Raw genomic sequence first — 12,715 nt, 5'->3', positions numbered from 1 at the left:
TCAGCTGGTTAGCAACAGCTCTATCACTGTCCGCCAACACCCAATACCATCTCCGGCGGCCCTCACCTAACCCCCGACTCTTTCGAAAACATATATGAAACCAGAGCCGGTGGTCAGTGTTCAAATTATCGAGTGCAAACAACGGTGGTTTGGTTCCACACAAATGGTCGAAGCGCTTTCAAACCGGAATCGTTTTTATAGCGTTTTCATGGGGTTTTCTACCATGGGTTAAGACAACTATCAAGTCGGAGAGTGATGAACAGTATCGACAGTAATGGTGGTGCTACCAGGCAAATAACCGGCCAACTTTTTCGGCAGTCAAATCGACATCGGCGGCCTCCGATTTGAGATCTATAAACTAGGGTTTTCAAGGTTAGCGAAAGATGATCGATTCGTGGGAATCAAAGGGCGAAATAGTTTGTTTTGGGTGAATGGTGAAGGAATGTTTTGTGGATTATTTTTGAAATTATTTAAGGAGAATTGTATTGAAATTTGAATTTCATCTTGTTGATCAAGTGCAGAATTAGTTCGATGATTTTGAAGGTCTGAAATGTTGTTCCAAAGTTCACGTTTATGGATTAATAGATAACTTAATATTTTTTTTATATTTTTAGTGTTAAATTAAATAGTTAAATGATTATTAGATAATTCCCTAAATACCCATACCTAAAATTGTATGATTTAACTTATTTAAGAGTTGGGGAGTAAAATGGGAAAACATAGTAAATTACCGGAGGAAAATGACTATTTTTAAAGGATTGGGGCAAAACCGTTAAACGACCAAACCACAGGGAGCAAAACAGAAGTTTACTTAAGGTATAATTAACGTGGGTCTCCCTAATGCAGGTCTCGCTGCTCAATCCGAAAGCTTTTTGCCTTAGGTTTGCATCACTAATGAAATAGTTGAATAATAATGAGGGTTAGTGAAACTAGTGAACATTTGGAATTAACCATTAGTGGTTCCGATCATTAGTTGCAAACATGCAGTAGTTGCAACTAGGGGTGTAAACGAGTTGAGCCCGAGCTTAGGCTTAAGCTCAGCTTGGTTTGAGCTTTAATTTCAAAGTTTGAGCTCGGCTTGTTGGTAGTATCTGAAGCTCGATCTATTAATTAATATATTAAATAAAAGATCCGTTTAGGATCGCGAGCTTGATAAGTGAAACTCGGACTCAAACTCATTTACTAAACAAACTTATTTTTAGGTTCGGACTCGGCTCGTAAACAGGTTGCAACCACACCACCACCACCACACGTCCGATCTCCACCACCAAACAACCGCAGGAACAAGTTAGAGTATGTTTCCAAGCTTTTTGCCTTAGGTTTGCATCACTAATGAAATAGTTGAATAATAATGAGGGTTAGTGAAACTAGTGAACACTTGGAATTAACCATTAGTGGTTCCGATCATTAGTTGCAAACATGCAGTAGTTGCAACTAGGGGTGTAAACGAGTTGAGCCCGAGCTTAGGCTCAAGCTCATCTTGGTTTGAGCTTTAATTTCAAAGTTTGAGCTCGGCTTGTTGGTAGTATCTGAAGCTCGATCTATTAATTAATATATTAAATAAATGACCCGTTTAGGATCGCGAGCTTGATAAGTGAAACTCGGAATCAAACTCATTTACTAAACATATTTATTTTTAGGTTCGGACTCGGCTCGTAAACAGGTTGCAACCACACCACCACACGTCCGATCTCCACCACCAAACAACTGCAGGAACAAGTTAGAGTATGTTTCCGAAGCAAGAACTGTCCGAACACCTCCAGATCTTGTCGAAACAAGCTAGAGTCTTTCCGTCGTTCACCCGCCTCCTCGCCACCACGCTCCCTTTTAATCATATCTGAACAAGGTGACCGCTAACATGTGATTGATTAGGTGTGCAATTTGTTAGGGTTAGGGTTTGGGTTTGTAATTGCAGATCCAATTTACTGTTTTAAAAGAGGATTGGTGCCTTGGTGGAGTTTCCTAAGAGAGAGAGAAGGGGAAGATAGATAGGGCTTGAGAGATGGAGAGAGTTTTGGGTTTATTTATATTTTATTTTAGAGTTAAATGCCCGGATAGTCCCTGTGGTTTGGCTTTTTTTTTTTTCACTTTTAGTCCCTAACTTTCTAAAATTACTTCTATAGTCCCCAACTTTTCAATTTTCGTTCCCGAATAGTCCCTAGCGTTGATGGGGGTTAGTTTTTGGTGTTAGGTGCGTGTGAAATGACAAAAATACCCTTAATATTAAACAAAATAAATTAATTAAATACATATATATTATATATACTTGTGGGACCCACCAACTATAAAAATAATAAAAAAAAACAACCCCCACCCCACCCACCCCCTTATCTCTTTCTTACTCTCTGTTTCTTGATTCTCAATTAAGTGTTCATCAATCCGAATCGTTTGCTGCAGTTTTGAGTTTTCAAGTTGACAAGCTTTATCATCTCCGTTCCTCGCCACCGAACACCGTTCCAAGACCATCTAGTGTTTGCTGCAACTTCAGTATTCATCAATCCGAATTGTTTTTGTCCAACCACCACACATGCCACTTGTCTGCGCCGCAACACACGTGTTTCACAACCTGGGTGTTTCACAGCTTTTTGAATCTTTCCGAAACAAGATTTTGAAGTTTTCCTAAACCAGTATTTCGGATAACACCTCACCTCAGCTCTAACACATCATCATTTCGAACCCCATCATTCAAACACCGTCGCTACACTTCTGACAACCATCATCGTCGTTCACCATCATCGGAGCATCAATTTTTTGAAATCATTAATCCGAAACAACTTTTCAGATTTCTGCGGTTACAGAAAACGGAGGTTTCGAATAAAGTTTTGAGTTCATTCAATTCTGAAAGTTTCGAATTCATCTTCATCGTTATCACCTTCTACTCTAATGATAAACGACATCATCATCTCCGTCATCCTTATTCGTCATCTCCGGTCACCATTATCTTCGTTGACCACCGTGCAGTGTGGAAGATGAAGTGGGTGTGGCGGTGGTGGTTGTGGCAGTGGTGATGATGGCGGCGGTGGTGGTAGTGGCGGGGGTGGTTGTGGCAGTGGCGGCTGAGTGTTATGGCGGTGAAAGGCGGCGAGGGCGATGGGTTGGTGATAGAGGTGTTGACAGGCGGTGGGGTTTTATGGTGGTGGTGGTTTAGAGAGAGAGAGAGAGAGAGAGAGAGAGAGAGAGAGAGAGAGAGAGATGGTATGAAGGAGATGATGAAAACAGACTTTGGTGGGTATAGGGATCCGTTTGGTTTTTATATTTTAAGAAAAAAATACTTAATTAATTCATTTTGTTTCACTTAAGGGCATTATAGTCATTTTACACCAACTTAACTGAGAAAACTAACCCAAATTCACGCCAGGGACCATCCGAGAACGAAAATTGAAAAGTTAGGGACTATAGGGGTAATTTTAGAAAGTTAGGGACTAAAGGTGAAAAAATGCTAAACCACACGGACTATCCGGGCATTTAACTCTTTATTTTATTTTGGTTTTTTAATGAACATATACTTTAATTAAATGGGTAAAGTTACAAAAGTACCCTCATGTGACAAGCACATGATCTTATTTAACGTTAAAAACTAATTAAGTTAGGCTCAAAAAACATAACATACATGATTTAAAAACATAAATTACAAAATTAGTCAATTCTAAAAACAAAAAACACCACAGGTATAAAAATAAATCACAAAATTTATAATTCACACTAATTTTTTTTTGAAGATTCTCTTTTTGAGAAGATATATTTACCTTTTTTTTGAAGATTCTCTTTTGATTTTTCTTGAGTTATTATAGAATTACCAACTCATTAATGGTTGACATGATATGTTTTTTACAATATAAACTTATAAAAACATGTTTTGTTACCCAAATTTAAAACCCTAAAATCACGAACATTCGCCATTCTTCTTCTCTATATAACCCGGCCATCCCTTCGTCTAGTGATTCATCATCAATCAATCCCCTCCTGTTCTTCATCAAAACATCATCTATTTTCTCAGGTAAACCCTCCGATTCCCCATCTTTTTTTATGCATATTATTCCAGCTTTCAATAATAATCGAATCCTATGTTTTATTCTTTGCATCACTTTGTCTCTGATTCGAATCACTCTGTTTTTGCAATCATTTGTATTATTTAGAATCAATTATTCATATTCTTTATGGGTATTTACTGGAATGATTAGATCTTTAATATAGCATTTGAATTGAATCATTGATTTGTTGGAATTGCAGATGGATGCTCAGAGGGCTGAAGGACACCCAGTAGACATAAGTGCAGATGTTGCATCTGAAGAGAACAACAGGTATGCTGGGACCAAGGTTTGTGGGGGTGCACCATGTGGGTTCTCGGATGCGAAAACGAGCTCACGCGAGGCGAAAGAGCGGTCGGCTTCGATGTGGAAGCTGTGGGGAGGGGTTATACTCTGTTTTATATTCATGGGTGTGGAAGTTTTCGGTGGGATTAAAGCCAACAGTCTTGCGATTTTGACTGATGCAGCTCATTTGTTGTCGGATGTTGCTGCGTTTGCGATTTCGTTGTTTTCGGTTTGGGCGTCGGGGTGGGAGGCTACGCCTCGTCAGTCGTACGGGTTTTTTAGGATTGAGATACTTGGAACGTTGGTCTCGATTCAGATCATTTGGCTGCTTACTGGGATTTTGGTGTATGAGGCTATAGATAGACTTCTTCATGGTTCGGTCGATGTTGAAGGTAGTCTTATGTTTGGGATTGCAACTTTCGGGCTGGTTGTTAATATTCTTATGATGTTTATACTCGGTCATGACCATGGTCATGGTCATAGTCATGGCCATGGTCATAGCCATGGTCATAGTCATGGTCATGATCATAGCGACGAGGACGTTGAGGATGTGAATATCCATGGAGTTAGTGTCACAACGCACCGACACCATCATCACAGTCACGGGGATGAACATCATCATGATCATGATCATGATCATAGTCATGGGGATGATCATGATCATCATCATGATCATGAGGAACATAGCCAGCCTCTGTTAAAGAAATACCCTGCAGACGAAACGAAAGAGAAGAAGAAGAGAAACATAAACGTTCAAGGTGCGTATCTACACGTGTTAGGCGATTCGATACAGAGTATCGGCGTAATGATTGGTGCGGCCGTCATATGGTACAATCCCAAATTGAAAGTCATCGATCCGATATGCACATTACTCTTCTCCGTCATCGTGTTGTACACGACAATCAACATGCTGCGCGACATTCTGGAGGTTTTAATGGAAAGCACACCAAGAGAGATAGACGCAACAAGTCTCGAACGGGGCCTTTGCGAGATAGACGAAGTTGTTGCTATTCATGAATTGCATATCTGGGCGATAACCGTCGGGAAGGTGTTGTTAGCTTGCCATGTGAGAATCCGGCGTGAAGCAGATGCGGATATGGTGTTGGATAAGGTGGTGGATTATATTAAAAGGGAGTATAATATCAGCCATGTTACGATCCAGATAGAGCGCGAATAAGCTAGTCAGGTTGTCTATATAACATATGCAATCGGTCAATGGCAACATTTGAGAGTGAGTCGAAGTTACTTGAGAAAGCCGAGTGAAAAAACGCTCATGAGTTTGTACTCTGGACACTGCTTGTTTTGTTGGAAGAGATGGAAACCGGGTTCTTGAAGAGGTAATTGTTTATAATAATTGATATGGTGGTTGGTAGTTAATTAGTTATCAGCTTATCATCCAACTTCTTATTTACTTTAAGCATTTATCTATATCTCAATTGCTTTGGATATGAGGTGATATTACTTATATTGATTACTTTTAGATATGGTTTTTGGACAATTGTTTGTTAATCGAGTAGCTTTCTATGGAACTCTATGTTGGTTTGTACAATTGTAATATCCGACCCTTTGTATCGGTCAATATTGTCTGATTTGCCTTGCAAGAAGGTAAGCCGTATTGGAATTATGCTCGATGTGCCTAAGATGCGTTGGTGGTTATGAGGCGGGACATTTCTTGTATCCGTATGTCTCCCGTGTAGTGGTGCACAAAAAACCCGAACCCGGACCCGGACCCGGAAAAAAAACCCGGAACCGGGTATTATAAAACCCGGGTTTTTTATACCCGAACCCGAACCCGACCCTACCCGTAGGGTAGGGACCGGGTATGCATATTTGATCTAAAACCCGAACCCGGAACCGGTTTTTTTTATACCCGGTTTATACCTGAAACCCGGTTTTATAAATACCCGAACCCGAACCCGGAACCGGTTTATACCCGAAACCCGGTTTATACCCGAAACCCGGTTTAAAAAAACCCGATTTTGATGTAATCTTGTTTAATTATGTATGCGTTAAGACTTCTAGTTCTTATGATTTTACAAAATTATGTATGCACTTTGATGTAATGAATCTTGTTTAAGTATTAGGTTTCTAGTTTTTATGATAAACAAAATTATGTAATCCACATATTTCTTTTCAAAGCCCAAAAGAACTAAACCAAAACCCCACTAAATCTCGTGACAATGCATGGCTGGTCCTGGTTGTTCTCATTTGATTTTTTTCGGCTCAACATGCAATTGCTTGAGCCACCTGCATCACTCGTCTAGCCTTCTCCAGCCACCTGCATCACTCGTCTAGCCTTCTCCAGCCACAACCGCACTATCCGATGCGGTTTTTTTCCCAACCCGATGCGGGTTTTTTAATACCCGGTGCGGGTTTTTTCCTAACCCGATGCATACCCGAACCCTACCCGATGAATACCCGAACCGGACCCGAACCCGGAAATAGGGTATTATAATACCCGGGTTTTATAAAACCCGACCCGAACCCTACCCGAACCCGGGTATATAGGGTATACATTTTTGGTAGAAAACCCGGACCCGGACCCGGACCCGACCCGGTTTTAAAAAAAACCCGATTTTTTAAAACCCGATCCTACCCGAACCCGATCCTACCCGAAACCCGGTTTTTAAAAAAACCCGATTTGTGCACCACTACTCCCGTGTGGGTGAAACGATGTGTTATTTTGGGGCGCTGTGCGGCTAGAAAAAATGGGCCCTAAATTCGTGGGTTTGAGTGAAAATGGCCCCTAAATACATGGGTTTTAATTGTGTTATATAGAGTTGGTTTGGTTAAATGATATTATAGCTTTGAATGGGCCAAAGCTTATTAGGTTATTGGTTTATGGGTATTATGTTGGTTTTTATAAAAAGCTTAATGAGTTGTAAATATTATTGGATTTTTTTTTATAAAAAATTTAGCCCCCCCTCCCCCCCTAGAAAGTGGGCCTTAGACGGCTGCCCACTTTGCCCGATTCATGTGCCCGCCCCACCCAACACTCTTGGAAATTCATCGTTCTTGATAAGTTTGCCCTATCGTCGTGAACATAACAAAAGCATGAGTGACTGATACCATTTGTAACATCTAAACCCTCGCACCAAACATTATTATATAGTTTGCCATTAAGAACATAGATTTGTTTTTGATTGCTTGGAGTGAAGACTTCTCATGATGCTATCAATCCTCGAATACACTCACCCAAACACATTTAGGTGTGAGCAATTTCTACGTCATGTACACGATCAAATTGTGATTTGCCTAGTACTCACATACCCATATACCGTCGCAATATCCTTTCCAAATTTTTTGGGTTTTGTTATCGGGTTCGAGATCTTTTATGATTTGTTCAATTACAATTACAATTGTTGGTGTTATGATTTGTTCTATAGTCTTATGTAGGGGTGTTCAAAAAACTCGTGGCTCGCAGCTCGCTCGAAAAAAGCTCGAAGAAAGCTCGGGTCGAAATTGGCTCGGTTGTTAACGAGCCAGCTCGGCTCGGTTCGGTTTGTAAATGAGCCGAGCTCGAGCTTTTTTTGGCTCGGCTCGTGAGCTGGCTCGATAAGGTTTACATCCTTCATTTTTTTGTCCTACATCGCTTATAAAACAAAAACTAAGGGAGTCGAGACTCGGCTCGTTTACAGCCCTAGCTTTATGGTATGGTAAAACCCTAATTAATCGCATATGCACATTAATTTTCTCCATTAGAGTTTTTTATACGTGATAGTATATTTAATCACATTTTCAAAAAAAGAAAAAAGAATAAAAATCAAAAAATTCAAAAAAGAAAGGAGACAAGAGCTATTTGGGCCCAATTGACAAGTGTCCACTTGCTCGGCCCACATACGCAGTTTACTCTTTATGTTAGAAATTTGGGCCATTTTTGTTTAACGAGTTCAACACTTAAAAAGTTAGAAAAATCTACTCAAAATCACAACGTGACGAAGATGTATATTTTTTTTTTTCAAATAACAACTTAGTAGTTAATTGCAATTTTTTAGATACGAAAACAGCGATAGAATCTATAAATTTTCCAAAGCTACTGTCTACCGACTTTGTACACATTCTTTTATAAATAATATTTTTCTTTAAATAAACAACAAAATCTGTAGCTTTATGTGAAATCAAAATAGGATTATTTTAACTAAAAAGAATGCGTGTGTGAGCTACGTTCTTTTTACCAACTTTTGATTCATGTGTCAATATTCTATAACATAATTTAGAATCATTGGTAATAGTATCACCCAGTGATGTGTCTCTTATAGCTTATAGTTATAATAATTAAAAGCTTATCTTTCTTTTCACTTATAATATGATTTTAATACTTTCCTTTATTACGTATAGACACTTGTAACATACACAACTTTAGTATATTAAAGATCGCATATGTATAAGGCTAGAGGGTATGGTGATGGTCCTCCTTTGGAGGTTGATCCGCCACGTAGACGTCACATCATAGTCCTCACAATGATGGTTCATCCCACAAAACTAGAGGGTATGGAGGATGGTCCTAGATGATCCTACCCCACCACTTTTATATTTTTTATTTTTTTAATCTTCTACTTTTTTTAACATTTAACAAATAAATTAACTAAATATTTTCATTAATATTAAAAACACATTACATAAACTTAAAAAAAGATGAAGGCAAATTACATAATGATCCAAATTATTCTTATTATCAGCTACAGCAAACCTTATGTCTTCGAACAGCGAAAAGGGGCCATTGATAGGAACAACTCCTGTCAACAGGTTGTTTGAAAGATCACTGTGATAGAAAGAAACGGAACAACTTTAGCTTTTCGCATCAGTTATTCCTTCATGAAAATAAGTATAAGGGGCCTATTTTTATACTTACAGAACTTGTAGCGCACCTATGGTAGTTAAGGAATATGATATAGTTCCCGCCAAAGAGTTGTTACCTAGCCGGCTATCTTTGCACACAGAAGACAGATAACATTGTGATTGATATTTTACTTGTAGATTGGATTATTATAATTAAAATCATAGAAAGCTAACAGTATTTCATCAAGAGAAAAGCTGAATGATGTTAAATCATACAGGAAACGAAGTTTCTTGAGCAGCGATAAACAGTTACTTGCTCACGGTATGCTCCCTCTTCAAAATGGAATTCAGGTCTTCCTCCTTTAGTTGGATCAAAACCAGGTTTCATTTTAGGAACAGCACTGGTAAGAATGACAATAGCATCCGTGCATTGAATAGCCGGTTCCAGAGTTGCGGCGTTCGTTATATCGCCGATCAAAACGTCTTCGGCTCCGCCAATTTTCTGCTTACTCTCCTCACTTCTAGCGAAACCTCGTGCAATATACCCCCTGACCTCTCCTTCAGCTTATTATAAACTAAATGACCTAAATCATCAAATCATCAAACAGTTCAATTTCAACAGCTGCACTCAAAATTCACATACAAAAAATCAAGAGCAAAATTTCCCTAAATTTCTTTTTTTTTTCAAATAAGTAGTACATTTTAGCATAAACAATTCTATCGAAAACCAAAAGCAACCCTACAAAAAAATTCCTTCTTTTCTCGATAAATAACTGATCTCAAGTGTTCAAAGCCTATATATTATATGTACCCCTGAAAAAACATCAAGATTAACCTTAAACCAAACCTGCCAACCTGGTACCTCAAGAAATATAACAAAACAAAATCAGACAACAAAAAACACAAGTTACCACTCTTGTAATCAACATTTACCGAAAAAAAGATTCATATATTCTGGCTTTAATTTCATCTATTTCTTTCTAATTTCACAAACAAAATTGAACAACAAAAATCCCCCAAACAAGTCAACAAAAAACATAATTTCTCACTTCATAAAATCAAAAACAAAAACACAAAATATCATAAGAATCATACATTTTTATCATCAACGAACCCCAGAGCTCGAATTAAGTTACAAATTTGAGCCAAAAAACCTGACAAAATACACGATCATCAACACATTAACAATCAAATTAAAAACCCTTATCCCCAAACCAATGATGATCAATTTACGTTCAAATAACATCAAGTTTGTGGCTTTTTATCTACTCAAAATACTTGAAAACGAATTTTACAACTTACCAACAAAAATTGAAGAAAAATTGGGGAAAATTGATGAGGAACATACTTATTTCTCTAAATGTTTGCCGTCGGCTCCACCACCATCTTCTCAACCACTACCACCCTTCTCCATCACCATTATCAACTCAGTCAATCGGTGCCACTGAGACAACGCCGCCGCCATCTTCAAAGGGTTTGATTTTGGATTTGGGAGAATGGTTTGATTTTGGATTTGGGGGTTTATTGGTGTGGGGAGGACCGTCCTTGGCGTCGAGAACCCGACGATGGCGACGATGGAGGAACGGCGACGGAAGGGGCGAAATGGAGAGGGGGGCGGCGTCTCAAGGTCGACGTTGCTGGACGGTCCTCATACCGTCCAGCCTAATGATTAAAGAAACACTTATGCTACTTGCTAATTTTAATATTTCTTGTGATATATATGACATTCATTTTATCATCAACTTCGACTTATATGGAGAGAGAGAGAGAACGAGATAGGAAAGAGAGCTCCGACCAAGTCTAGGTTTCAGACACCGCGGGAGGAGTATTTCGACAACATCGAAGACAACAAGAGACGCAAAAGGGAGGAACAAGCAAGGGTGGTAGGCAGAGAATACCAAGCAAATGAGAGATGGCAACATGCACTTAGCAAGAGAAGGAAGAAAAAGATGGCTAGGTGGGCTCGAAGAGAGGACGAAGAGCAAAATGCTACCACGTTCTTTATCTCAAATTTACGACTTCCTATGACAGCACAAAACTATGGATGACATTCAACAACTACGAGAATTTGGGAGATGCCTCTGTACCGAAGAAGGATGCACAAGGCAATAAGTTCGGCTTCACCAGATTAAAGAATGTGGTGGATTATCAAGAATGGATCATGGAGTTGTAAAAAACAAGATTGGAGGGTTCAGTGATAGGAGTTAAGGTAGCAAAGTTTAACCGATACAATGTTCGTTTCAATGATTTGGTTGGGAATGCTTGTCCTTTGACAGACAGGCATGACTCACCGGAGCACAACACCATTATGCCTAAAGTTTGTCAAACCTTTGTAGTCTGAGAACTGAGTTGGAAGTACACCTTTCATGGACGCCCTATTAGGAAGTAAAACGGAGAAGGCTGAAAGGCAGACGATATTCATCTAGGATTTTGAAAGTCAACTGATCAAATCTTGGTCGAATAGATCAGTGGTAGGAGAAGTCAAAAGTTTGCAAATTCTGAAAAGTCTTTCCCAGCTTATATCAGTGGACGAGTTATGAGAAGTATGGGACCGTTTTTAGGGGGATCTTAGGGTCATTATCATGTTTGCGATACAAGACTAGGCAAAAACTTTCCTCGAAAACAAACAAAATGTTTGGTGCAACTAGTTGATAGATTAGATGCTTGGGAAGGCCAAATTATGAACGAATTGCTTGGATTACCATACGAGGTGTGCCAGTGGGCTTATGAGATAGTGTTATCTTCAACAGGATCAGTGAAGGATTTGGACGTGTCCTTCAACAAGCAAAAGCTTCATGCAAGGATTTGGAACACTTCATACATGTTCATACGTTCAAAAATATTAAACATGTAACACCTTATTCTCAATTTGTGCAAAATTATGACAAACTGCAAACTTGTGGCCTATATGCTAAATTTACACAATTTCGACGCTTATTCTCGACAATTTCACATGTTTATACTCGTTTTATGCTTGGTTTATGATAGAATTACATTCCATATCCTTAACTATGATTATTATGCTCAAAACACCTTGAAAGCCCCTTGAAACATATAAACATGGAAGTTTAGGGGTGTAAAATGACAAATAACAAACTTTTACCCGAATCTGGAGCTCTCACCGGTCACGACCCGCCCAGGGGCTCTAAGTGAAGAAACAAGATTTAGGTGGACTTAGATACACACTTAGATTAAACTATTATTTCGATGTTATGTTCGAAACATTATCCGAATCTTTGTATGACTTTTTAGTATTGCAATGAAATTCAATTTAATTTATATTGTCACATAGTGTTATGATGTTTTGAGCAATTTGTTCGTCTCATCCCGAAGTTTCCGCCATCGGTTGGGGTGTGACAAACACGACCGAATTGGGGAAGCTATGAACCGAATTGGGAATGGTGGTGTTTGTGAGAGATTTAAAAATTAGGGTTTGGATTGTGGTAAAAGAACCACGTGTGTTTATGTATAATTCATCCTAGGTCCCACGAAATATTTTTTTATTTTTAATTATTAACGTGTACTTAACGGGTATTAACAGGTTAACGGGTTTTAACATGTTTAGACACGAAACCTATTAAGGTCTTATCGTGTCAACTTGTTTTAGACACGAAACCTGTTAA

General features: G+C 38.8%; 1 protein-coding gene and 1 long non-coding RNA gene across 4 annotated transcripts; one reads left to right on the top strand and one right to left on the bottom strand.

Annotated features, from left to right (window-relative positions):
• The first annotated feature begins 3,835 nt into the window (after positions 1-3,835).
• LOC110926066 (metal tolerance protein 1) lies at positions 3,836-5,892 on the top strand. The gene is made up of 2 exons (XM_022169827.2): positions 3,836-3,997; positions 4,231-5,892. The coding sequence occupies exon 2, from the start codon at positions 4,231-4,233 to the stop codon at positions 5,488-5,490; it is 1,260 nt and encodes a 419-aa protein (XP_022025519.1). The 5' UTR covers positions 3,836-3,997; the 3' UTR covers positions 5,491-5,892.
• A 2,999-nt stretch (positions 5,893-8,891) lies between these two features.
• Positions 8,892-10,806, bottom strand: LOC118489064. 3 transcript variants are annotated; one of them, XR_004886052.1, is made up of 4 exons: positions 10,395-10,806; positions 9,369-9,676; positions 9,166-9,241; positions 8,892-9,075 (listed from the first exon to the last, which is right to left on the bottom strand). It is a non-coding gene; the product is annotated as an uncharacterized LOC118489064 (long non-coding RNA). The 3 variants fall into 3 exon arrangements; XR_004886051.1 differs by having other exon boundaries at positions 10,441-10,805; XR_004886053.1 differs by lacking the exon at positions 10,395-10,806 and adding an exon at positions 10,188-10,258.
• Between the last annotated feature and the right edge of the window lie 1,909 nt (positions 10,807-12,715).

This window comes from Helianthus annuus, chromosome 17 (genome assembly GCF_002127325.2).
Source record: "Helianthus annuus cultivar XRQ/B chromosome 17, HanXRQr2.0-SUNRISE, whole genome shotgun sequence".
In the NCBI taxonomy this organism is placed as follows: Eukaryota; Viridiplantae; Streptophyta; class Magnoliopsida; order Asterales; family Asteraceae; genus Helianthus; species Helianthus annuus.
This window is presented reverse-complemented; position numbering and strand designations above follow the sequence as displayed.